The sequence below is a fragment of the Myotis lucifugus genome, unplaced genomic scaffold (assembly GCF_000147115.1).
Source record: "Myotis lucifugus unplaced genomic scaffold, Myoluc2.0 scaffold_3, whole genome shotgun sequence".
NCBI classification, from domain to species: Eukaryota; Metazoa; Chordata; class Mammalia; order Chiroptera; family Vespertilionidae; genus Myotis; species Myotis lucifugus.
In genome coordinates this window covers 25,974,282-26,000,970 of record NW_005871051.1, presented here as the reverse complement: position 1 = coordinate 26,000,970, position 26,689 = coordinate 25,974,282, and the positions used below count along the sequence as shown (strand labels likewise).

General features: G+C 43.2%; 1 protein-coding gene across 14 annotated transcripts in view; it reads left to right on the top strand.

The window, feature by feature from the left end:
* The window catches only part of SP110 (SP110 nuclear body protein), a 34,206-nt gene extending 8,454 nt beyond the window's left edge, over positions 1 to 25,752 (top strand). For 6 of the 14 annotated variants that reach the window (XM_023762110.1, XM_023762103.1, XM_023762139.1 and 3 more), the window contains 15 exons: positions 754 to 837; positions 2,413 to 2,490; positions 4,737 to 4,805; positions 8,077 to 8,226; positions 9,039 to 9,119; positions 10,177 to 10,308; positions 12,436 to 12,504; positions 15,297 to 15,395; positions 16,297 to 16,439; positions 17,250 to 17,294; positions 20,398 to 20,513; positions 21,173 to 21,281; positions 21,566 to 21,637; positions 22,191 to 22,331; positions 24,510 to 25,752. In XM_023762110.1, the coding sequence (XP_023617878.1) occupies positions 754 to 837; positions 2,413 to 2,490; positions 4,737 to 4,805; positions 8,077 to 8,226; positions 9,039 to 9,119; positions 10,177 to 10,308; positions 12,436 to 12,504; positions 15,297 to 15,395; positions 16,297 to 16,439; positions 17,250 to 17,294; positions 20,398 to 20,513; positions 21,173 to 21,281; positions 21,566 to 21,637; positions 22,191 to 22,331; positions 24,510 to 24,590 (1,469 nt within the window). In that variant the 3' untranslated portion in view covers positions 24,591 to 25,752. The remainder of the gene's footprint in view (positions 1 to 753; positions 838 to 2,412; positions 2,491 to 4,736; positions 4,806 to 8,076; positions 8,227 to 9,038; positions 9,120 to 10,176; positions 10,309 to 12,435; positions 12,505 to 15,296; positions 15,396 to 16,296; positions 16,440 to 17,249; positions 17,295 to 20,397; positions 20,514 to 21,172; positions 21,282 to 21,565; positions 21,638 to 22,190; positions 22,332 to 24,509) is intronic. The other 8 variants (XM_023762097.1, XM_023762117.1, XM_023762130.1 and 5 more) reach the window with 8 other exon arrangements.
* Positions 25,753 to 26,689: the final 937 nt, after the last annotated feature.

Here is a 26,689-nt window from a genome sequence, read left to right as displayed (position 1 = left end):
GCAGCGACTTAGCACAGGACCACTTTCAGCGTCGCTGCCACAGACAGTGTGATTCTGTGATGTCCAACAGCCCTGTCCAACCAACACTCAAACACACTGTTCTGATTGAAAAGTAACTTGGGCAAGACTCACATCCACCACCCTCACCTGATTGCCCACCCTCTGATTGATTACAGGCCTTTCAGTTTCAACTGTATTCATTTTCATGTGGTTTGAATTCTAAGAGTAGTGGTATTAAAATTATTAGAAAAGACGATAACATGTTGAAAGGTCTGCTGGACCTGATTTAGTTTCTGAGACTGTGTCACTTATCAACCGCAAAGCATCATGATAAAGGAGTTGGAGTTTGTCAAATATACCATGGTATATTTTAGGTGCTGCCAGAAATGGTAGCTGTCATGAATTTTGAGAATTAGGGGTCCTCTTTGGTCCAAATAATGTTTCCTCTACACCTCTAATATATATATATTTAATATATGATTAAGGTTAACATCATCATAGAGTGAATAACAATGTAAGGTTCCATATTCTAGATTTTTCAAAGAAAAAAAAAGTACCATAATTAAATTAGTAAGTAGCCATTGAAAGCAAATGATGGCTCACTCTCCCACTCTGCGTCACCCTCACTAGGCCTTGGTGTTCAGTCCAGGCCCCATCGTTTTCTCCTGATAGAATAGATTGTTCTTTTTCCTCCATCTCTGATCCCTGCTTGCTGGTCCTGGCATCTGAAATTCCTTTTCTTCTTCTGCTCAGTGTCCAGTGACCACCTGACCCCTCAAGCAAAAGATAAAGAAGATGCTCAAGAGATGCCCCAGGCTCCCTCAGCCCCCGAGCCAGGTAATTTTGATTTAGGCAACTTAAGTCCACCTTAGTTTTTATGTCTGTGAAGAGGAGAAGCCATTTGAACCTTCTAGAGACAGGGCTCTCCTCACTGCTCCTGACCACCACCACGGTGCAGCTCCTGGCTGCTCACCCAGCCCTTGGAGGCTTGGGAAGACAGGAGACCTGAGCTCCTAGAGCAGTGATGGAGAACCTTTTGAGCTCGGTGTGTCAGCATTTTGAAAAACCCTAACTTAACTCTGGTGCCGTGTCACATATAGAATTTTTTGATATTTGCAATCATAGTAAAACAAAGATTTATATTTTTGATATTTATTTTATATATTTAAATGCCATTTAACAAAGAAAAATCAACCAAAAAAATGAGTTTGCGTGTCACCTCTGACACGCATGTCATAGGTTCGCCATCACTGTCCTAGAGGGAGATAGAGTCCCTGGGGAAGGCAAGGTGGACTGGGAAGGGGACACTAATGACAAGGGATGGGAGCCCTCCTAATACCCACTGGACCTAAACTCAAACACCACTAAGGGGTCTGCAAAGGGAGAACATTCCTCTTTCAGAGGGGTTGTGACGGGAACACCGGGGAAAGCATGAAGCACTGAGCCAGGGCAGGACTGCTTGACTCAGCCACCCTCTAAGGCCATTTAAATAAGGCAAGGCTCAAAACTGCTCCATCAAAATGCAAAGCAAGCAAAACCACTGTGTGGCCCAAACACTGAATCAGTGCCCCAGACATGGATGGCCCTCCTTCCCAGTCCCCACCTTAACTATGGGAAATAATCACTGTCAACCCTCGAAATTTCTGGATTTTTTAAAATTAATATTATTTAAATAGCTTTAAATGCAACAAATTGTTTAAAGGGTCTAGCGACTGCTTGCCACATGCCCCAGTTACCTGTTCCTAAATAGGCCAGAATTTGAGATGGATGTCATAGGCTTGTGAAAACAAAAAGGTGACAGCTTTCTTGAGACGGGCCTCTGTCTGTGATGGCTTTGAGCCCTTCTATCTTTCTTAGTGCAGCAGAAACTAAGAGCAGTTGTATTTATTTGCTGTTAATAAGCGCTAGCAAGTACCTCCTGGCTCCTGTTTTCTTCAGCTGATATCTATAAGGCACTTAGCCTCCTTTAGTATTTCTTAAGGTGAAATAATCAGGTAGAGCAGGTTAAAAATATCCATTCATAGACGTCTAAGCAATAACATATACTTTTCATATGGCAGACATTCACCTTCACTGTGGTTGCCAGAATTCAAGGTCACCGCTTCCACTGCTGTCAGCCTCATTCCCTGAGTGAGGGCTACTGCGAGTGCCTGTACTCATCTTCCATTGAGTAAGGGGAATCCAACCAATGGGCCAAACTGAGCCCTCCTCTGCGAGCAATTGCTCTCTGGTTCTGTGATAGTCACGCAAGTCACAATAACCATAAGTTTGACTGACTCCGGGCAGAGCCAGGAAACCCTATAGACTAGCAGGTCCCCAGCCCTGGGCCACACATGTCCTCCATCCCCTTGTTCTCACATTGAGCTCTTTAGCCCATCTGACCTCTGAAATGAATTGTGTTTCCCTTATCAGTGATAAGAAATGATTCTCCTGAACCAAATGAGCCAGCAGAGCCCCAGGAGGCAGCCAGCACACCTCTCATCAAGAAAGGTAAGGATTGCCCTCCTCTTATAGGCATCAGGAGGGGGAATGTGAAGGTGCATCCTGTTTTTCTGATTGGATCTTGTCATGAGCACTCTCTCTGTGATTGTAGTCATGACACTCAGTACTATTTGTTTCTCCAATTCCTTTTCACTGCCTCTTCCTTTGAGGCCTTCATTAAATGATAGGAAAAGTGGAAGGCATTTAGAGCCATTATAATATACACCCCTTGAAATTGCCTATTCTGCAACCACCAAGCTCTCCTATATCCACAACTTCATAGAGGTTTAGTCCGCACCTCCTTTAACTGAAAGGTGGTTTCCCAAGAGCGCACTGCTTTCTCTTAAAACATGGCTTCATATTCTCTGTGCTATCACTCACCTCAATGTGCAAGGCAGGCTGTATGTCACACCCTGCTCCGCACTGTTCCCAGCCAGCCCCTTGCTCCCCCATACCCTTTGTTGAGGCTTAACCATTCAGTGAATTATTCACTACTTCATCAGTATCATCCCTGGACTTCCCCTCCACTCCCCAGCAGAACTCAAAGCTGACTTAAGAGTTTTTCTATTTCAAGTCTTGCCATCATCCTGGACACCTTCAATGTATCCTATATAATAAAGAGGTAATATGCAAATTGACCATCATGCCCTTGCACAAGATGGCCGATCTTCAGGGGAGGGAGGGCAGCCACCACAAGATAGCCAGCAGGGGAGGGCAGTTAGGGGCGACCAGGCTGGCATGGAGGGCAGTTGGGGGCAATCGGGCTGGCAGAGGTGCAGTTAGGCATCAATCAGGCTGGCAGGGGAGTGGTTAGGGGGTGATCAAGCTGGCAGGCAGAAACAGTTAGGGGCAATCAGGCAGGCAGGCAGGCGAGCGGTTGGCAGCCAGCAGTCCCAGATTGTGAGAGAGATGTCTGACTGCCGGTTTAGGCCTGATCCCACAGGGCCTAAACGGGCAGTCGGACATCCCCTGAGGGGTCCCAGATTGGAGAGGGTGCTGGCTGGGCTGAGGGACACCTTCCCCCTCCCCCCCCATGCATGAATTTCATGCACCAGGCCTCTAATATATGAATAACAGGCCCATCCAATACTCTGATTTCTTTGATCCTTCATCTGATAATTTTCAATTATTTTTCCTCCACCAATTCTTTGCCTTCTGCACCCTAAGACTATCCACAGGCCCTTTCACCACTCAAACCTGGCTCAACTTCCCAATAATTAAATAATTCCTTTTTTGACACCAAATCCTTGAGTTTGCTCCTTCTACAATAATCATTCAACCTCTGATTTCCCCTTCTCAGCACAATCTTAAAAAATTAATTTTAAAATATCCTTCCCTGATTTCTTCCTACAATGTGTTCCCTCTGTAGCTGTTCTTCAACCTCATTGGGATGACCAGTCCACTGGCCTTTCCCTTGTTCAGTCCATCATCTGCCTTTCCTCATACCCCTTCATACCAGCTTGGAATCCAAAAGCCACCATTTCAGTAACCTATGGCAGATACTTAACCTGCCTTGACTCTCTGTCTTTTCCTAGAACTCTCCGGTAGGTCTTGAAGGAGCCTATTACTGCTTTCTGCACACTGCATCTAAAAACAGGCACTGCTGGGAAGAGGCACGCAGCAGAGCAGACTACACCCACTGTGTCTTCACGATTTCAGCTAAATGATCCCTCCACACCTTGAGACAATCCCACTTCCTGTGTGATCCTTTCAAACTCTGAGCTCTTTTTTTCAAACTTCTGCCCTTATTGATGCCTCCTCTTTTTTCCTCAAGAGATTAATTTTCCTCCTAATTCATAGAAACCTATCAAGTGGGAATTTCCTCCTCTCTGGTTCCCTCCTTCTCTCCAAGGCAGTCCTTCAACCTCGCCTGACAGTGGAATTCACCATCAACCTCTCACAAGAATCTGCATCCTAACCAATGCCCATGCCTATCCCCACTCATAAAGGAAATTTCTCTTGATCCCCATCTCACTTCACTTGCCTCCATAGCCCTTTCCTCCAGTTCACAACAAAGCTTCTAGAAATGCATTACCTGGACTCATTGTCTCCTTTTCTTCATGTCTCTCCTGCCTCTACCACTTTAGAATTTCTTCTCTGCCATTACTCCATGAAGCAGCATCACCTAAGGTCACCAATGACCACCTAGCTATTGTCATTTGAAGACCAAACATAAAAGCTGAGAATTGTTGACATAGACAATGGGAGATCTATGTGTGTAGCTATAAAAGATTATATGTATTCTGTCTTTTTAGGAAAGAAAAGAAGAAGAAGTATGTGGTCAGTTCCTAAAAAGAGACAACAGAAAAAAAGACTTTCAAAAGGTAAGATGACAGTAGAAGAGGAGGCTGGAGGCTGGAGGCAGCTCATGTTTGTAGGTCAAGGTGTGGGAAGGTGAATTGTATTCTAAATGTAATGTGAAGCTATTGACAGATCTAATCAGTGAATGACCCTATCCAATTTTAAACTTGACAAGACTGATTTGGGTGCTGTGTAAAGAATAAATTGGAAATAGAAAAGAATGGAAATAGGGAAACCATTTGGAGAGCAGATGTCATGAGAGTTGATAGTAACCTGGATTCAGATCAAGCAGTGAAGACTGAGAGAGGAGGACCAATTCAAAGTCAGTTTGGAGGTTGAGTTGACCAGACTTGATAAACTGGAAACTGAGGATGAAAAAGACAGTGATCTCAAGGCTTGCTCTTCAATTTCTGGCTTGAATGTCTGGGTGAATGGTGGTGCCATTGCTGAGAAAGGATACAATATATTTGGAGGGAGATTTTATAATTCAGTTTTTTACCTGTCCATTTCAAGATCTGTGCTAACCATCTCCAGGGGTCCTCAAACTTTTTAAACAGGGGGCCAGTTCACTGTCCCTCAGACAGTTGGAGGGCCGGACTATAGTTTAAAAAAAAAAAAAACTATGAACAAATTCCTATGCACCCTGCACATATGTTATTTTGAAGTAAAGGAACAAATACAATATTTGTATTTGCATGTGGCCCGCGGGCTGTAGTTTGAGGACCCCTGAATGCAATTGTGCCCAATATGTGCTTTGCCAGGAACTGTGACAGGATGAGATGTTACTCCACTTGCATAGTCATATTCTTTAGATATATGACTACTGCAGAAACACAAGTCACCTGGGTCAGGGAAAAGAATTTTTTATTGATAATCAGCAGCTCAACAGACAGACTAACATTGCAGCGTATTTCCCCCACGTGCATACCCACAGGCAACAAGAAAAGAGCTGATGGAATCTTTCTATGTGAGTGGCAGATTACATTCCATAGATAAGGAATGGAGAATGATGGGTTTGCTGTTTATATACAGGACTAGGACAGCATCCTGGGTCCATACCCTAATTTTTTGGAATTTAAATGTGTCTTTCCAAGAGCCATAGAAACCCTAGGTGTCCTTGTCTTTTACTTAGAGGTGTCTCCAAGTTCTGGTCTCATCCCTTTTGACCTGGGTTATGATGAAGAAAGGAGAAGGTGGTACAAGGTGAGGGTAGAGAGGGGCCAGATCATGTGGCCCTCACAGGCCATTGGGAGGAATTTGGAGTTTATTTAACTTGAAATTAGTTACCCAGTTGCCAAGCCAAAAAGTAAGCCATCCTTGACTACCTGATTATCTACCTTAGTATATTGACAAGTTCTATTGATTCTGTCTCCTCTTTGTTACACTAACATCTGATGGTTGCATTCCCATGCTTACAACTTATCCATGACCTCCTATTGCTTTTAGAATAATGCTCATAGTTCCTAGTGTGATTGACAATGCTCTCTCCAATCCAACCCTTCTCTTCCTCTTCAACTCCATCTTTTCCCACTCAAAACTCCAGCCAACACTGATTCCTCCCGTTTCATTTCTCTCCTCTTTGATCCTTGGTACATGCTCCTCTCTTTGAATGCTACATTCTGACCCTACACTACTTCCTGTAAATGTTTGGCTATCTCCTGTTCATCACTGGTATTGGCTTCAATGTCTACTTCAAGGTGTTCTCTGATGCTAAATTAGATAAGGTGGTCCCATTGCATGTTCCTATAGCACTCAGCACTGGCCCTTTGGGAAGATTCCACATACTCCACTGTAATTACTACTTAAGTAATGTGTCTCTTCTAAGCTAGATGGTAATCTCCAGGCACAAATGTGACATTAAGTATTACCTGAATGAAAAAAAAATGAAAGAAACCATATTTCCTATATCCCATAATTTGAAGGATGATCTGACAAAAGATGGTTTGTGATTTATTATTATGCTATGCAGAGTCACAGGTACCACTATCAGTATGTGATCTTGGTATAAACTAAGAGTTATTGGAGGAAAATCTCACAGTGCAGAAATAGAACCCACATAATCCTTTCTTGTTATCCCGAGTTTAGAGCAGGCATGGATGGTTTGCATGCCCTCTGGCCAGCATCCCAATACTGAGGCATCCACTCTCATAGTGCTCTAAAGGTTTGTGGGACTGAGGCAGGAACATCTGTGTGACTATGCAACAGCACACACTCCCCAGTCAGAGTGGCCTTGTTAGAAATGGGGAGCTTCCAGGGTTTGTGTTAAGCTGTTCTGTTTGGGTAACTTCCCTACTGATACTTCCCTCTGCTAAGAAGATGCCAGGCCCTTCCAGATTTGGCTTTGTTCCTATTTTATTTACTTTGCAGTTAATTAATCATATTTATTAAAAATACTAATAACACCTGAAAAAAGACACCAAATTTTGAGAGAAAAAAAAACACACAGATAGTCCTACTAAAAATATACATGCTATACTCTGGCATGCAAAAAAGGTGGTAGTCTTTCTTTTTGGTAACAGTTCTCACTTCTCTGAAACCCTCCGTTTGTGACAGGGGAAAAACATGTCGCAAAAACATGTTAAAGGAAACTGTTAGGCTCTTTTAGGTGGCCCCAGTGTCTTTTGGATAAAACTCAGTAACTGCCATGACTGAATTCCCTGGGTACCTCTTCTCCAACTTTTAGCCACTCCTGCTTCTTCCATAAGTGGCACTTGAATGTTTAAAAAAAAAAATGTTCATCTGTCCATCTTCCAGGAGAGGGCTTTCAAAGAGATATCCTTGCTCTACTGGGGATCAGGTTCTAAAGTCCACAGTCAATGAAAATTATGATCTCTTTCAACAAAGAGGCAGACTTGCCCTGCACAGACACCCCTCCCCCCACCCCCATCTCTCCCATGCCACACAGGGGCCCTGGGGAAACAACTTTAGAAGGCCCCTCCTCTGCTGAAACGAACCACCAGGCCATTTTTACTCAAATGTGCCCACCTCCTTGTGGCAGCTGTAACTCAGACACAGGAGCCAGGAAATAAGCCCCACTGCTCTGGGATTCTCCCACATTTCTCTGGGTGATTTCAATAGGTTCTACAAAGAGTGAGATCAGGTGGTGAATTTGGGGATGGGGGAAGGGAAGTAAGGCACACACAAGACACAATATATAATTACAGAGAAATAGCAGGAGAAAAGTGAGGCACACAGGTACAGAGATCTCAACATTTCGGAGCTAGAGGCATAAGAAGGAAGGTCACCCAGAGGGGATCCCAATGAAAACTACTCACAAATCCCTATTTGGCCCAGGAACAGCCTCACCTGGTCAAAGAATCCAAGAGAAGCTTCAAATGGTGGATCAGGTGACCCAAAGGAAGGATGACTCAACCAGGAACCCAAAGGTGGTGATAAGGACCCAAAAGGCAAGGACAAAATGTGCCCAAACGTCTGGACCTGAGGGTAAGACTGGTGACAGAATCTGTCATTTGGAAGCTCAGTGTGGGTCTCTTGTGCAGCAGGCACAGGGTTAGGTAGACATGAGAAGTTAATATGAGAAGGAGGGAGCAATGCAGGGAAAGACGATGAGGTGTGACAGGAGCACCAGAGAGGGCACAAATACCGGTTACATCTGAGGAGTTTTTGTTAAAGAAACAGCTGTGATTACAGGGTACAGCTGACCCCAGCTGGGACTTAGGGCACAAAGACTATTAAAAGGATGTGTACTCAAGGATAGAAATTTAATAAAATTAATAGTTTTTACTGCCTCATCAAGAACATTCTTCAAACTGGCTTTTTTTTTTTTCCTGGTGAGTGACAGTGAGGAGTGCAATGACCACTCCCACAGTAACCACTCCTATGGTTTGGAGACACTGCTTTGATTTGTCCTAAGGCACCAGCAGTTCTTGATCCATGTGTAGAGAGATCTCCATAGTGACAAAGACAAAAGACACCTTATTATGAAAACAGTTTTCACCTCAAAAATCTCCTAAAAGGGTTTTTAGGACCCCTCAGGGGTTTATGACCTCACTTTGAGCCTCTGGTCCAGGGGTTCAGATGACTGCTCTCTCATTGGATGTCCTGCTGCCCTGAGTGGGAGACACCCAGTGATGGACACACAGGGGGGCACCGTGGAGGCTCTAGAAGACATGCAACTTCCAGCCTTCAGCTGCAGGGTGTGCAAGTTTCCTCCCTGGATCTCTGTGAGATTCCCCATGAGACCTTCTAGGGCATGTTTACTGAGATCTGAACAGAATGCCATTTTTTTTTTTGAGAGGTCAGTGATGACACTTCAGATATGAATGAAACAAAGAGTCCCCAGGACCCACCCAGCACGCCACCAAGAATCACACAAGGTACAGATGAGGGACTGTAAGTCTCAGAGTGTGGTCTCTGGAGCCCAGATTCAGAACTGTTTTATTCTAAACAAGCATTTCATTATCACTGCCCTAGGGAGCCCACTTGCATGTGTTTTTTTACCTAATCAAGAACACACACCCCATGACATTTTAATTTCACAAAGATATTCTATATTGATTTAGGGACTGCATATATTTATTTATGCCTTATACATAAAAAAGAGTAAGATTTTCCCCCCAGGAATCAATTTTTGGGCAGCATCACCACTACTGAGAATTCATGCACTAAGCATATTCTTGGTACTTTATTGGAAGTGCCCAAGCCTTAGATCAAGTTTTTTCTTAAGTCCCAATCTCCATGCTTCTCACATGACTTTTCTGGGAAAATTGGGAAGAGAACATCTCATCATAAACACAAACATAATAGTATAACTGGGCACAAGCAACTGATGATGTTGGCATGCACTGGTGAACGAGTGCATGTTAATTCATTCTCACCATGGCTACTGTTATGCTCATTGTAATCACTGTCCTTGGAGGGGAAAAAGCTGAACATCCTTCTGTTTGTTGATGATTTTGGTCATTAAGGATATTAACCCTCTATATTTTACTATATTGCAATTTTTTATTTTTTTGAATATTGTGGGGATGTTTTCAGAAGTGTGGACATTTTTAAATTTTTTAATGGTCAAATCTGTCTTTTACCTTTATGATTTCTGGCCTTGAGTTTTGGCTAAGAAATATTTTATATCTAAAGCTCATAATAATCTCTATATATATATTCTTCAAGTCTTGAAAAACCAGGTTATAAATTTGAAAATAAAAGGCCTAACTTAAACGTTAATAATTTAGTATATCTTTATTACTTCATTATTCAACTTTTTTAATTTCCAAGTAAAATAGAAAAACAGTAAGATAAAGTAAGGTATAGGGATGCAGGATTTCCTGACAGCGTGGAGACAGGGAGCATCAGAAGAAAGGTCACTAACAGGGGAAAGAGGAGCTTCATTAGGGACCCCAATGGAAACTACTCACAAATCACTATTTGGCCCAGGAACCACCTCACCTGTGCCTCAAATGGTGGATCAGGCAACTCAAAAGAAGAATAACTCAACCGGAAACTCAAGGGTGATGACAAGGGCCCAAAAGGCAAAGACTGAATGTGCCCAAACATCTGGACCTGAGGGTAAGGCTGGTGACAGAATCTATCATTTGAAGGCTCAGGGTGGGAGGGTTTCTCATGCAGCAGGCACAAAGTTAGGTGGACATGAAAAGTTAATATGAGAAGAAGAAAGCAGTGTAGACAAGAAGGGCATAAAGACAGAGCAAAGATCTGTTGGTTTGAGTGGTTATTGGAAGAAGTAAGTGTATCCCCTGGGTGCAATTGACCTCAGCTGTGCTCTCTGGACTCACATGACCACTTTCCAGTGTCTACTGTTAACATTTCTATTGGTAGAGTCACCACTTCTCCACTGAGTCTGGGGCTCCTCTCTGATTTAGGGTGACCCAGCGAGGAGAGTGTCACCAATCCCTAAAGTGGACACATTCTCAGTAGTATTTCTTACTAGTGGATTTCTAAAAGTGAAGTCAATTGGTCAATGAGTCTGCATATTTAAAATGAGCATATAGTGATGACCAAATAATTGCCACTTTAGGCTCCCATTAACGAAATATGATGAAGGTGTCTTCCCTACACCTTCATCACTACTAGAAATAATAAGACTTTTCTGTGTTTGACAAATGAAAAGCATGGAATGATATTCCACCAATGTTTCTCTTTGAATTTCTTTGCGCCGTGCATGTGGTTAAACATGCTGTGACAGGTTGTATTACTGCTCATCAATATTTCAGAAGATTATATATCCCTGCTCTGTATACTCAGGGATGGCCATGTGACTTGACATGACAAAGAAGTGTGGGCATAAGTGAGAGGGTCACTTCCAAACCAAAGCTTTAGGAGCCCTGTGTTGTCATTCTCTGCCATGGGGCCAGCGATGTTCTAGACCAGTGGTTCTCAACCTTCTGGCTCTTTAAATACAGTTCCTCATGTTGTGACCCAACCATAAAATTATTTTCATTGCTACTTCATAACTGTAATGTTACTACTGTTATGAATCGTAATGTAAATATCTGATATGCAGGATGGTCTTAGGCAACCCCTGTGAAAGAGTCGTTCGACCACCAAAGGGGTCGCGACCCACAGGTTGAGAACCACTATTCTAGACAGAGGCATCTCTGTCCCAGGCTCCATGAGTGTCAATGGCGCGGGACCTCATCTAACTTGTGACCAATAAACAGCATGAGGGAGAAGTAAACCTGTGTTTTTCTAAACCAGTGTTTACCAAACTTATTCTAAAAAGGAACTAATAATAAATAGTTTAGGCTTTGCTGGTCTTACAGTCTCTTTGCAGCTACTCAACACTGTCATTGTAGCACAAAAGCCACCAGAAATAAATATATATAAACAAATGGACCTGGCTGTGTTCCAATAAAACTTTATTTACAGAAACAAGCATTGAGCCAATTTGGCCCTCAGGCTGTAGTTTGATAACACCTATAAATAAACCACTGAAGTTTGGGATGATCTTAAATGACCAGGACCTATTTTTTAATAAAATTTTTATTAGAATTTTTTCTTTTATATATGCCTTTTTTGTTTAAAAATATTCTTTCTGTTGTTGTTGTTTAATCAAATTAACACTTTGTTATTGCAATTTTTCTTATTTTGTTTTTGTCTTCTAACTTAAGAAATTTTTGGTTATAGAAACCTTCTTTAAATTTGAGTTAGACAACTCAGTTTATCTTTTCCAGTATGGTTTATGCCAGAGTTTTACAAAGTTGGTGTTCTTGGCCTCTACCAATCAGAGGCCAATAGCACTTGCCTCCCAGTCATGACAAAAAAAAAAAAGTCCCAACATGCCATATAGCCCCTGGATGGCAAAATCACCCAGCATTGAGAATCACTGCTTTATTCCCTGTACTTCTGCCTTAAAAAGCCCTTCCTATATAATATGTAAAAGGCTAATCCTTTATTAACTCCTAGTATTTGTATTAAATGTATATATACACATTATTATACATATTACTATATATAATAATTTGACATGTTGACTTCTATAATATTTTAGCCTTCCTACCTATTAACATGAGCTTCCTATTTTTACTTGGTCAGTTCTATGATTTTCCTTTCATAAGAATTCATATCTGTCTTTCTCCAAACTGGAATAAAGATAAGAAATATTACTTCGATGTAGTTGACATATAAAGCATGTAAATGTATGTTTCCAATTATAATTGACTATTTTTTTTTTAGAAAAGAAAAGAAAAAAGGATGTCTGTTCAAGTTCAACAATAAGTTGTCAGAAAAATATTCCCCAAAAGGGTAAGTAAGCGAGGCAGAGACTTGCCCTCAGGTGCCCCAGGGCCCAGGCCTGCTGCTGAAAGCTCCATTCTCCCCTCTCCTCCTCCGTATTCCCTCCCACTGTCCTCGTCCTCCTCCTCCTCCTAGGTCTCTTCTCCACTCCAACTAGGTGCCACAGGTGACACACTCCCAGTGAATGACGTAAGGAGTGGTGCCCCGCTGCCCACCCAATCTGTCCACGTTGTGCCCTGGCAACCACTCTTCAACACAGTACCTATAGAAACCCAAAAACGATAAGGAAAAATGACCGAACACATAAGTCCAGTTTAATATAAACATCTACTTTCTTCATTCTAGGAATTGGTGAAAACCCTAATCTAAGCAAAGCCGAGCGAGTTCTCATTTCTGGTGGGACCGATTTTCTCTTCCTGAGTTAGTCAGGAGTGCAGGTCTGGTCTCTGTGAGTCAGGCTCTGGTTTGCTTCTGTCCCTCTGAACTCTTGTGCCTCCTGGGTGGCCTGTCCTCCCCTCCTCCTTCTCCTTTCTCTTCTCCTCCTCTTCCTATACTCACTTTTCTTCTGCTTTTATAACTTACTTCTTCAGCATTCTTTCTTGTCTCTCTCTCCTTCCTCTCTGGCACAAGCAACATTGGTCTTTTTAGTCCCATTAACTTATTATTAAAGTATAGCAGGTGCTATTCAAAGTGGAGTCTACAGACTGGTGCCACCTACAAGCCTGTTTGTTGCAGGTCTACAGAGCTTGTGAACCAACTGTGACACTGAACACACTGTTTTGTGGCCAGACCTACCCAGTGGAGGCAGCAGTGCACTGATTTCTATCCTGGTCAAGCCCCTGTCTCATCACAGGCCACATGCTGAGTAGCACTGGTGTGATGTGTTTAAGGACAAATGCATGCACCATACCTGAACAGCTTGAGGAATTAACACAAAGCAAGAGCCCATGTGTACCCAGCACCAAGTCAAGAAACAGAACATAATCCAATCCCTACCCACACCCCTTGGGTGGCCACCAGCCTGATTTCTCAACACATAGGTTCCTTTGTCCCTGCTGTTCAGGGCCTGCTCGGTGTGCCGCCCACCCCCCCACACACACACACACATACACACACGCTCCCTCATCCCCATCCCTCCCTTTGCTATACATCCTCAGGCCTCACCTTGACTAGAGCATTCTCCACCCTGCAGGCAGGAGTAGGGCTTCCTGTATTTTTTTCTCTCTGGTACTTATCACAACTGTAATTAACCGTCTGTGTAGGTTCTGTTCACTGTGCGAAAGTCAAATGAAGTCAGTAAGTGGGTCAGTCTTGCTCTTTCCCCTGGGCCTCACACATTTTATGCTTAAGTAACTGTCAAGTCATCAAAACCTTAATCATTCTTCCTCATCAAGGATGAATACCAACAACATCAGGGCCTCCATTTACCCATATGATGCCCCTGTGAACTAGAAAAGGGTGCTCCATCCTCAATCACATTCCCCACGCCTCTCAGAACTGATTCCTGAAGCCACGGCCTCTTCTGCCCTCTGCTGGAAGCTTGCTGTAGGAAGTGTACAGATGGATTCTGCCTTGGATGCAAATCAGATCCCCGCTCCAAGGTGGAATCCTTGCTCAGTGCACAGGCCACACAACCTTAAACAGAGGCCCTGACAACAATATAAGTGTGTGCATCACTTTACAATTGTCAAATCACTTTGCTCTACATTTTATCATTTAACCCTCAAGTAAGTATGATTCAACTCATTTTATAGTTAATTAGAACAGAAAAAAACTTGCGTGAGCTAAAAACCTAGGTGTTCAAATTTTAAGTTCTTCGTTTTTTACCCCCCCCCAAAAAAAAAAAATCCCTGGTCTTTTTAGAAAACACTAGTGTAGGCAAGAATCCAGGCAAACACTGACAGTTACCCACCAGCATCAGCTTCTCCTGCCTCCTTAACCTTTCCACCCTGGCTCTGCCTTCTGAGTTAACAGTGTCCCTGTATTGTTATCAATTATATATTAGAGAGTCTTGTTGAGGCCCTTTGGATGGCATGGGAAGAGCATTAGACTAGATGGTATGTCTGGATCCCAAAGCCAGTTGCCCCTCGTGAAATGTGGGGTGACCACTAGGAATTCTCTCTGGATCTAAGTCTGCATCCCCACCTATAAAATGGGATCATCGTTGCCTTCCCTGTTTCACAGATTGTTGTGAAAATAAACAGTACAATGTGTGTGCTGATCGTAAAGCTCCCAGATCTTTCCCCAGGTAGTGTCTTTCCATATAATTTTCACCTAGTGCCCTTTCCCTATGTTCTGTAAGAATTCCTGGAGTTAGTCTTCCCATGTTAATTGTTTTGGTTTTTCTTTTTTTCTTTTTTTTCCCCCATTCTGCTCTTCCTTCTCTCTGTAAGGCTTTTCTTTTCATTTCCTCCACAGTGCTTTCTGTTTACATGGACTCTCTTTGATTGCTCACTTTCATAGCGGGCTCCTCCTGTTGGCTCACAGTTTCTAATGGTGACCTAATCCACATTGGAGCGCTCCAGGCAGGGTTCCACCCTTAAAGGCCTTGTTTGCTGAAATAAGTGAGGAAGGCTGAGCCAGACACAAGATTTGGGGGAACACTTCAGAAAGTTGTTTCCCTCCCTTAGCGACAGGTTTGTTGTTTCCAAAGTACTGGGGACACAAGGTCCCCATGACTCAGTGACCTGCCTGCACCAGGTAAAGGAAGGTGTGCTGCTTATGCTCATGGAAAGGAGGATTCATGAGAGAGAGAGAGAATAAGGATTGAGTAACGAACTGTGCTCTTCGTCCACTTTCAGAAAAACCCAAAGATGATACTGTGGATTTTCAGTCTCCTACACTTCCTGTGACCTGTGGTGGAGAGACGGGGATTTTACATAAGGAGAAAATGGAAAAAGGTGAGTTCCTTGATCTTCTGCTCTTTGGAACCCCTAGACCAGGAGTGGGGGTTGTCCAGACCGCAGGCCATATAAGGCCTGAAAAATCATTTGGTCTGGCCCTACCAAGGCATTAGGGCTGAATTAAATAAGTGATTGACCAAAAATAGCAGGCTAACTTTTTTAAAAAATATATTTTATTGATTTTTCACAGAGAGGAAGGGAGAGGGATAGAGAGTTAGAAACATCGATGAGAGAGAAACATCGATCAACTGCCTCCTGCACACTCACTACTGGGGATGTGCCCACAACCCAGGTACATGCCCTTGACCGGAATCAAACCTGGGACCCTTGAGTCCGCAGGCCAATGCTCTATCCACTGAGCCAAACCGGTTAGGGCTAGCAGGCTAACTTTTAAGTTGATAATTTTGTATGGCCCTTAAATGATGTCATAAATATCCAAATGGTCCTTGGCAGAAAAAGGTTCCTGGCCCCTGCCCTAACCAAGGAATCACAAGAAGGGAGGAACGTACCCAGGTATGTGATTGTTCAGGAAATGAGCCCTGCAAAACAGGCTGCAGAAAAAAGGGAAAAAAGTGTTTGTTAAAAAGGAATTTTCAAACTTTTCCTTGCTGTGGTACACCTGGCAGCCACTCCCCCAAAGGAGTCATCCATCCATGGACCCTAGGACACTGGTCACCATGTCCTTGCCACATGAAGGTGTCACATAAAATGCCAATTCTCTCCCAACCCCTCACCACTCAGGCAGGTTTTAGGGCTTCCTTCAGTCTGCTACTGGTTCTGCCTCCCAGGGAGTCTCCCTGAACCCAGAAAGGTAGAACACCACAATCTGGGGGTTGAAGTTTAGGGTGAATTCAGAGGATGGAAGTAGATGGTGGGATGGGCTGTCTTTGTTTTATAGGATCCTCAGAGAAGTGCATTCAGAATGAGGAGGGAGTTTGGTTCACACCAAGAGAATTTGAAATTAAAGGAAGAGGAACAAAATCAAAGGACTGGAAGCGGAATGTGCGTTGCAAAGGACAGACCCTACAACGGCTGATGGAGGTATTATAAGGACAAGGGGCAGATAGGTGATGGGTTTAATTCCTTGAAGGATGAGGGAAATGTCAATAACAGAAGTGTGAAGAAATTCCCATTAGGATTCCACAACATGATTGAGAAAGAGGTAAACCTTAGTAGAAAAAAAGATGTGTGTGATAAAGCTAAAAATGCAGTTTGGTGCTGATAGTGAAGAACTTTAAGTGCAAGCAAAGGGTTTTGAAGTCAGGAGAGATTTAAGTAGCTTTCCCTGGTGGTATTAGGTGGGGTTGGCTAGAAGGAAACTGGATGAAAACAGACCTCAGCCATAGCTTCCCAGTGTCCTCCACCCGCTAAACGCTCCTCAAGACACTGTTCCATCTGGACCCCTCATTGAAATGTTTCCAGGCCATTCTGTCCATGGTCAGTCTCTCCTCTGTACTTCCCAGCACACTATTCCATCCCGTGAGCAACACACTAGGGTCCTAGTGATCCCAACACAAAGCCTCTCAATTACACTCAGAAATTATCACGGGGATGAAACCATAGGATTTTATCTAAAGAGGAAGAAATGCAAATGAAAAGAAGTGGGTAGGGAAGGGACTGAGAAAAAAAAGACTGACAGGTCTTAGATTTGAGTAATAGGGGAAAGTGATTTTATCAAGTCCAGAAGAAGAACTGATTGGAGAAAGGAGCTCATTTTTCTTTTAGACACCTAGGATTTGAGACCCAGTAGGATGTCCAGGTACAAACATTCACTAGGAAGTGAAAACTTTGATAATTACAAAAGAAAAGTATCCAGAATAACCTAATTCATTGACCTCTTCTCTCTTTCAGAAAGGACTTTTGTTCTGTCCTTCAAGAATAAGTCTCAAGAGAGAGGTAAATAGAAAGTGAATTTCTACCACATTTTTAATCACCAAGTTGCCAACTTTTCATGTTCAAAGGCTCATCCTTGAATCCTGGAGTTTCCCAGCTCTGAGTGACCTTCACATTTAGACACTGCGTCTTCATGTTGACTGTTTTAGTGTTCTGATACCTGTACATGCCACCATTATTTTCATAGCTGATTTGAGAGAGGGGGGCAAATAACTCTTTAGAATAAAGATCAGGACAAGAGCTGATGATGTATATGTTGTAAACAAAGATCTGGATATTTGGATGATGGCAAACACAGAGTGTTAGAAATTGAGTGTTCTAGTTTGAAAAGTAAATATGGTGTTGAAATAGATAAGAACAGAAAGGGAAAGATGATCATCCTTGATTGAACACTAAGTCATCTTAACTCAATATATTTTTTATCAAGCGCATCAGAATGGAAGAATGTTTTTGAACTAAGCTTTGTGTCTGCAGAGCCTCCCTCCAGGTGAAAATGGCAGTCCATTGGCTATACCAGTTGCTTTTCCTTAGCCTTCTTTACTTGCTTAAATGCCTCCTCCAGACACAAGTCCCATTCATGGGCTTCTCATTAGATCTGAGCCTCCAGCAGAGGCAATGGTGTCACTCCCATCTTGCCCTGTAGGCTAGCTTGACCCTTGGCTGGCTCCATTCAAAGTGTGTGAAACAATGGTCCCCCCAATGCCATTTCTTGTATAAGCTGTCTTTTCCATACTGATTTGAAACACCTTGATATGTACAGCATGCTCATTGTAATAGCAAAAAAAAATTAGGGAAGACTACAAATGTCCATCAGTATTATAAAATAACCTAAGACATCTACAGAATGGTATTTTTTTAATGCATAGGTGAAGATTCATCCTTCAGTCAATGGAAAACCACACACAGGTTTTGAGGTCAGGAAAGCTTTTGGAAACTCAAACTTGTAGTACTATGTTTTGTTTATGTAAACATGTAAGTCTATTCCTTTAAAAAATCTAAAAGAACTAGCTATTATGGGACAGGATTATATGGGAAATTTGCTTTCCATATTACACATTTATGTACATGTGGAAATTTTTGTAACCAGAAAAACAACAACAATAAAGATATTTAAAATCCAGATCATTAATTCATGGCCCCAACATTATAGTTTCTTCTTACTCGTACGTAGTGCCACATGTCAGCACATGATAGCCAGGAGTTCACTTGATCCGACCTTCCATCCCACCTAGAAGGAGCCACATTGGGATAATGAGAATGAAGTCTAGTTCTGACTTCAAATAGACTAACACAGGCCTTTCCCTGGCCCCATCACTCTAGACATCACTATTGCTCTGCAGTAGACCGAGTCCCACTGGTGTGGAACTCTGTACGTGTGTACCATCAAGACACCTGATGCCGATATTGCAAACGTGTTTTGTGGCTTCCCACAATGGGTGGTTGGTGCAGAGTCCTGGCTCAGAGCTTGTGAGAGCCTCCATCTCCAAGGGCCTAGTGTACAGGCAATAGTTGCTACTATAAAGGAATGTAGTGTGGGGCTGAGGAGGACAGTTAGCAATAGGATGAGGATTCTCTTGCTGGGGCAGGGCCTATATGGTTTGGACTTTCCACTAGGGCTGAGAGAAGGAACCCATAGCTTTAAAAATATATATTATCTTTATAAACCCATAGCTTTCTTATCAACTTGTGCAGATGTGGCAAGAGGGTAAGAGGGAGGGTGGGGCTTGAAACTGTCAGTGGTCATCACAAAACCAGAGTCAGACTCTTTTTAGAGATCAGGGGGTTGAGGAATTGTATGTCCTTTCTCTGTTATTTTTATATCATATCATGTGTGCTTGAAACAATTTCACTCCAGAGTATATGGGCGGGGGGGTACTGGTGGCTCAGGACTCTGGATCCAATTAGAGTCTTAACTAGGAAGAGTGGGTAGGTCTAGGCTACCTTGAAATCTGCAGCCTGGTCCAGAGCAGGCCAGGCATCCAGTCAGAGGGCAAGAATGGCCATGGAGTATCAACCCCAAGGACAAAGAAAAGCAGACTAGAGAATTCAAGATGGGAAGGCCAGAAAGATCCACCGGACTTCAGGGTGGAGGGATCCCTCTTAATGAAGTCCTGGGGCCCAGTCAATGGAGGGAGCTGCTGAGAAGCCTCCTCTCAGTTATAAGAGAGATGAACACCATCCCCAAATCAAAGGGAATTTTCACTCTGGCTGAGTGGCCAGTGTTGAGAATAGAAAAACATTTCCCTCGCTAAGCCTTTACCCAGGTCCTCATGCTTGTGTTGTGGATAGTTGAGGGTAGTGGCCTGTTCCAGTCCCTTGGATCCTTTCCTCCAGCTCCTGGTGAGCTGTTTCCCACCTTTTTACCCACCACAATCTGTCTGGGGGGGTGGGGGACAATGCCACAGATGGGCACAGAAGGATGAATGCCACTTCCTGGCTCCTACCTTCAGCACAGAGAAAGTGGTCTCTTGTCCATGTGGAGCCCATGCTGTCTGTCTGGTCTGGGGGGGGGGGGGGGCCGCCAGTAGCAGAACCAGTGCTTTACTCAGCAGTGAAGATGGGGTTCCTCACCTAAATCACTTGCAGAATTTATTGGATCCCATTTTAAAGCCAGAAGAAAGATCCATATGAGTCTCAAGCCCACACAATGACCCATTGCACAGCAGCTCTTTGTGTCCTTCTGTCTGTCAGCCATAGCCTTAGGGACAGTTCTGAGTGGTCCACAGGCTTGCCTGGGATGGCACCCAGCAGGTGGGAACAGCTCTGACCCCAGGTAGGCCTGAGTGCCAGTCTGACTCAGGTACTAAGTTGCTTCCCAGACTTGTAAAAGGAGGGAGTTGCCTACAGCCATGTCTTCTCAAATTTCACATACCAACCACCTGGCATCCTTTAGAATGCAGGTTTGATTCAGTAGGTCTGTGTTTCTAACCAGCCCCCTGACGACGCTAAGGCCACTGGTCCTCAAACCATACTGTGTAGAAAAGGCTTCCATGACCTTCCAGTCCCTTCTGGGACAGGCAAGGACAGTGTGTCCCAGAGCCCCACAGTGTTAGTGCTCAGCGGATCTTGCTGATGCCAGGCGTGCCCGCATTATCTCCTCTTCCAGTGGGAAAACTCGAATGAATGTGAGGTGTGCTGCAGAGAGGGACAGCTGCTCTGCTGTGACGCCTGTCCACGAGCCTTTCATGAGGACTGTCACATCCCACCCATGGAAGCTAAAAGGTTAGTGAGATGCAGCAGCCTCATGAACACCCTTTTCCGGGTTCTGCCTCTCGTCCCTCAGTTCCAGAGGGAAGAGCAGGCCCCATGAGCATGGTGGGCACAGGTGTGCTCAGAGCAACCTGATGGGGCACATCCTCTGTCCCCTCTGTGTCAGTGACAGCCTGTGTCTGTGAGGCTAGGCTGCCACTGCCCCAGGGAGATGCCCTCTCCTAGGTTTGCAGCACAGACTCCTGTCCAAGGGGGATGGAGATGGGAAATGCCTGTGGTCTGTGTTCTGTGCTTATTCAGAAAAGGCAGGAAACATGGCCTGGTTCCTTCATTTTGCTACATTCTCAACGGGCTAATGGGGCCCAAGGCCCTCAGGGGTTAAGGCCCAGCCTCCGACACTCAGGTCTCCTTGTGCTCCAGCAGCTCAGACAGGGAAAGGAGAGCCCACCACTCACCCTGACACCACCTTCCATCTACTGACCCCCAGTCGCTACCCTCCATGGGAGGAGGGTCATCAGGTCACACCCCTCCTAGGGGTCTTGGAGACTGGGAAGTGTCCCCTTCAAGCTTTGGCTGTGCCCACCAGCCACTGCAAGGAGGAACAGTGGCAGCTGTAGGAATGGTGGCTGTTGCTGAGGTCTTGCCTTGCTCACCTATGCCGAACCTCCCAGGAGCCCATGGAGTTGCACCTTCTGCAGGATGAAGGAGTCTTCAGGAAGTCAGCAGTATCTCAGGGGATCTGAGGTCCTGACAAGGCAGATGGGGCCTGAGGAGCAGCTGGTGAGTCAGATTCAAACCCCAAGATCTTTCCTTTCTGCTCACATGTGAGAAGTCAACAGTCACAGGCTCAGGGGACAGGCACCTAAGGGTGTCTGGCTTCAGAGGACCATAATTCAGTGCCCAAAAATGGAGTCTGAACAGAATTGAACCCACTTTAGGACACTTCGACAAATACGGTTGGAGGGCCTGTGTGTCTGCCTGCGCATGCATGCTTGTCTGGACACAGGCTCTCTCTGCTGTCTACCTGCTGTATTTCCCTTTAAAACCCTCTTGATGTTTTACAGAAATGTGAGTTCCTCCTCTTGAAGACCTACTGTCACCCACAAAGTGCCTTTTTTGCAAAGATCCCAAGTAATGTAAGTGTCACATTGGATGATTCTCATCCTCCAGTCATCTCTCTGGTGAAAAACTCAATCTGGAAACCCGGAATATGGGTCCTGCAGAGGCTACTGTCTGCAGGGAGCAGAACCTTTAGCTGCAGGTGCTGGAGTGGGACCAACTCCACCCCACTGTGCTAGCTTCCTCTCCCTTGGGTCCTAGTTTTACTGTCTCTACAGGGCAATGTCTTTCTTAAGGATAGCTTACAGATTAAGAGCTCAAACTCAGGAGCCCAAGTATGGGTTCAAGTCCCAGCTCTACCACTTTTTTGCTGTGACATCTTAGATAAGTTACTTAACCTCTCCCTCCCTCAGCTTCCTCATCTGTAAAATGGTGGGTATTATAGTACCTATCTCATAGGGTTGTTGTGGCATGTTATTACCATGGCAGTTCTCAGAACAAAGCCTGGCATCTAAGTGTCAGATGGTATTATCATTACCCTGGAAATAAAGACTTGCCTTATATTTAAGTTGGACCCATCCCGTCATGATGGCTGTGCTGACATCATCCCTTTGATGACTTTGTCCCTAGATCCGAGATTATGCCGAGCCCTTTAAGGAAGCCATGTGGTTGGACTTGGTGAAGGAAAGGCTGACTGAGAAAGTGTATACAGTGGAATGGTTTGTACGGGACATACGCCTGATCTTTCACAACCATAAAACTTTTTACAAGGTGAAGTAGAAAGGACATGTCCTGCTTCCTTCTCACATCCTTCCTACTATTGTTGGTGTTTCCAGGGTTCAGAAAGCCCCAGTTCGGGACGCCATTTATTGTTGGTGCTCTTGTCCCACTTTGGGCGTCCATTTATGCTGGGGTTCATGTCCCAGCACAGAGAAGTGTTCAGGAATCTGGAAAAGGGGTTGCGCGTAGATGACGTAGAAATCCAGAGACTAATAAAGAGTCTGGAGACGAGATATAATTTTGAAAGGCATTGGGAGTCAGAGGACCTTCAGCTAAAGGAACTGAAGAGTCCCTCCTTGTCTAGGACCCTTGCTTTTATTAACACAATTTGTCCTAAGGCAAGGTGGAGATAATACACTTCAAAGGGTAAGGTTTCAAAGGGTACAGAGGCATTGTCAGTTTTGGGAATAGCCTACGGCTGTTCAGGTGTTTGGCCAGTAGGAGGCAATAACATGTAGATTAAGATGCCCTTTAGCTGTCTGGCAGCCACCATCAGTTTCCTATTCAGGTTTGGGGAAATGCCTTTAGCCATTCCCAACAGATGACTACATGTGTGACTCAACCCTGTTGAGTCCCCAAGTCTCATCAACCTTTTGATGAAACTCTTGAAATTATGACATGCTGGAATTGGTCTACGGCATTCTACTTTCCCCTAATTTCTGGAATGACAAAATTTTGCAAGAATTGTCCTCAGAAGACAAGGATTACAGGGCTGAATGTCAAAAAAGAGCCACACGCAGGACAGGGAAGGACCCTTGTAAATGGTGCCTGAAAAAAATCCACCTCAGTTCCCAGATTGGCAGGCTGCTCCCACTGAGACAGTCAATTTCCCCCAGCCTCCTTGTTCAAACTGAGAAGAAGGGAAATTTATGTTTCCATTATTCTTCATGCCCCAGGAATATAGAAATAGATGAGTTAATTAAACAAGATGAAATAAATTAAACTTCCAGGATGCGCATGCTTGGACTTACAACACCCAAATTTCCCAGTGAACTTAAACATCATCCAAAATTGTCCTCAGCTCTTATTGTCTTCCACCTTCCTTTGTAGGGAGAGACAATTAGTTGGAGTATTTTTCAATTTAAATCTTTATTGTTGAAAGTATTATATATGTCCCCCCTTTTTTCCCAATTGACCCCTTCTACCCCTCCCCCCACCCCAAGACATCATTAACTTTGGTTTCTTGAGTATCTCCTGGTTTTTACTCTAACTTGTACAGACATTTTTGGGGAGGTAGCTAAGGAAGATTCTCACCTTCACCCAGCCTCCCTCCCTCCTGCATGCCACAATTCAGCATGTTCATAAGCCACAAATTGTGTCTATACATGCAGCTGGAGGTAGCAGAGTGGACCTGGGAATGCCTTCACGCCTGACAGTCTTAGCCTTGGAGAACAGAAGGTTCATCTTTCCTTCAAAGAGTGGGCTTTCAAGAAATGCCTTTACTTTACCTACCAGTATGTAACACCAATCTTTGGCTTCGCAGTGATCAGAATCAGCTCTTCAGTGCAGACCACCTGTCAGGTCCAAGTTACCAACCAGGCAGAGTCTCATCCATTTCAGTGTAGCAGCAGCATCTCCCCACCCATTCTGCCTGAGTGCTGGAGTGACTGAATGGTCCTAATCCGATGTCCTTAGGTTGTAGGCAGCGGGAACAGCATCAGGTGTCTGACTGGTGGGGTCAGACCTGGGTTCAGCATCCTGGGTACTTGGGTTCTGGCTAGGAAAGAATTCAGAGCTAAGGCCCAAACTGTAAGAGAAACTTTATTTGGTAAATCATAGATGTAGAAGAAGTAATCCTGAAAGAAATGGGCTTAGGAAACATGTTCTAGAGATAAAGGAGGGGCCCTTGGAGCTAAGGAGTGAGAAAGCAATTGGTAAGGTGCCTGGGGTAGGGGAGAGGAGGGGACAGGAAGGAAAGGCACGGGTTGTGCAAGCTCCTGGAAGGGAGAGCGCATTGGGTCCTCCTTCCTAAGGATTTTAAGGGAGAAGATTTTAGGGGAGGCCCAGGGAAAGATCTCTTCTAGAAGTAATCCATTGCATTTGTTTTTTAGAGATGGCCTTATTTAAGTCTTATTTTATTCTTTCCATTTTGAATACTTTCATATTATTTTTGCCTATATTTCTTTATTTCTCTCTTCATATCTGTGCATTTGCTGTTTTCTCTTTCAGGCTTCTGCTTTGGGTCAGATAGGACTGGATTTAGAGGCAAAATTTGAAAAGGATCTCAAAGAAGTGTTTATTTTTTCATGAAGCCAGTGAGAACAGTCTCCAGGCTCCTCCTTGACCCCATTCTGGAAGGACTGAGGCACCTCCACTTCAGGATTCAGATGATGTGACCTTGGTCATCCTTAGATTGCCAGTGAGTCTGGGAGGTGATTAGCTGTCCCCTTGACTCAAATCCAGGCCCTTCATAGCATCATCACACCTTCTACCTCCTTTTAGTATTTTTTTTTTTGCAACTAAAAAATTATACCTCACACTTAAAAAATTGAATACTTCTTTAATACCATTAAATAGCCAACATAGTTCACATTCTCCCCATTTCTTATAAATCTTTTTACAATTGATTTGTTTCAATCAAGATTCAAACAAGTTCCACACACTGTATTTGGCTACTCTGTCTCTTAAGTCCCTTTCTATTCTGTAAGTTTGCCAACTTTATTCCTTGCCATCTATTCATTGGAGAACCTGGGGCTCTTAACCTATAAATTTTTTCATATTCTGGGCTTTTGTACACTCATACCACTATGAAAAATTTATTAAGTTGAATTCTAAGTTTGTATGGAATCTATTTTTGTTTGTTACATATTTAATATATCATTGCAGATAGTATTTTTTTAGGATTTCACATTTGTATTTATAAATGAGATTGGTCTATAAATTTTTGTATTTTGCCATAGTTAGGCATAGGGTTATCCTTACTTGGTAAAATAACTCATAAGACTTTCTACCATTTTATATGTTCTGGAATAACATATAGTGTTTTAAAGTCATAAAATTATATAGTCTAGAGTCCTTTAGAGAGGAACTATGACTGTTTTCTCTGTTTTTTTCATGGTGATTAGACTATTCAGATATTCTATTGCTTTTTTAAATCAGTTCAACTTTTATATTTTTCTAAGAAGTAATCCATTGCATTTGGATTTTTTTAATAGTCGGCCTTATTTAAGTCTCAACTTATTCTTTCCATTTTGAATACTTTCTCTCTCTTTTTTTGGCCTATATTTCTTTATTTTTATCTTCTATTCTGGAAGCATTGTAACAGTTTTTAGTTCTTCTAATACTTACCTGAAAGTTTTCCAAGTGTATTGTAATGTTTGTTTTAAATGCCAGAGCCAAAAATAAAATACCTTTAATGTGCCACATGTTTAAATTAAAGTGTGTGTCCCTCTTGTACCTGTCAGCTCCCTAATTCCTGTCTATTTGCTATTCATTATATTACTAACATTTGTATTTTTTACTCTAATTAATTATTTTAATTGTATTTAATTATATGTCATTATTTTGTTATTTTTATTACATCAATTATTTATTTGGTAACATCAGATTTTGTGTTATATCATAATCCATAGTCATGAAAATAATAGTGATGTATTTCTGCTTTTACAGTTCAAGTTTCCCCACTGGTCTTTTCTTGCATGACTTTTCCATACTTCATTTTTGTTCCATCTTTCAGTCAACTGAATTATATTTTTAAGTAATTTTTAAAGAAGAATACATGGGTGGTATGCTTTCTTTGCATACGCAGAACGCCCTCTATTGTTTTCATCATTAACCATGTATCGTACTACAATATACACTGAGTGGCCAGATTATTATGACCAGCCAGATTATTATGACCACCCCATCAGTACTTCATTGACACTTTCAAAAATACTGAATATTGAAAACTTCCTAAGCAAATACTCTCACGGTTTTATTATTATTATTTGCATAACTAATTCACTTCACTGTACCGATGGGTGGTCATAATAATCTGGCCACTCAGTGTATATCTTATCACCATTTCTGACCTTCAGAATTGACTTAGACTTTGTTCCACTGCCTTGGGGCCTTTTGTTCTACAACCCTCAAGTCTGAGTTCAGCCAGAATTCTATCTCTTCGTTAGTGTGTGGACATGTATAGGATTTTCCCCTTTACCTCTGTGGCTATGTCTTTAGTTATTTTTGACAGGATAGGATTCAGTGTAATATTGTTATCATTGATCTTGCCTGGCACACTGAGCCCTTTCAATATACATAACTGGTTCTTTTTTCAGTTCCATTAAATCTTTCTGATCCATTTATTCTGGGCTCACTTTCAAGAACATCTTTTATCCATATGCTGACTACCTATTCTCTGTCCTCCC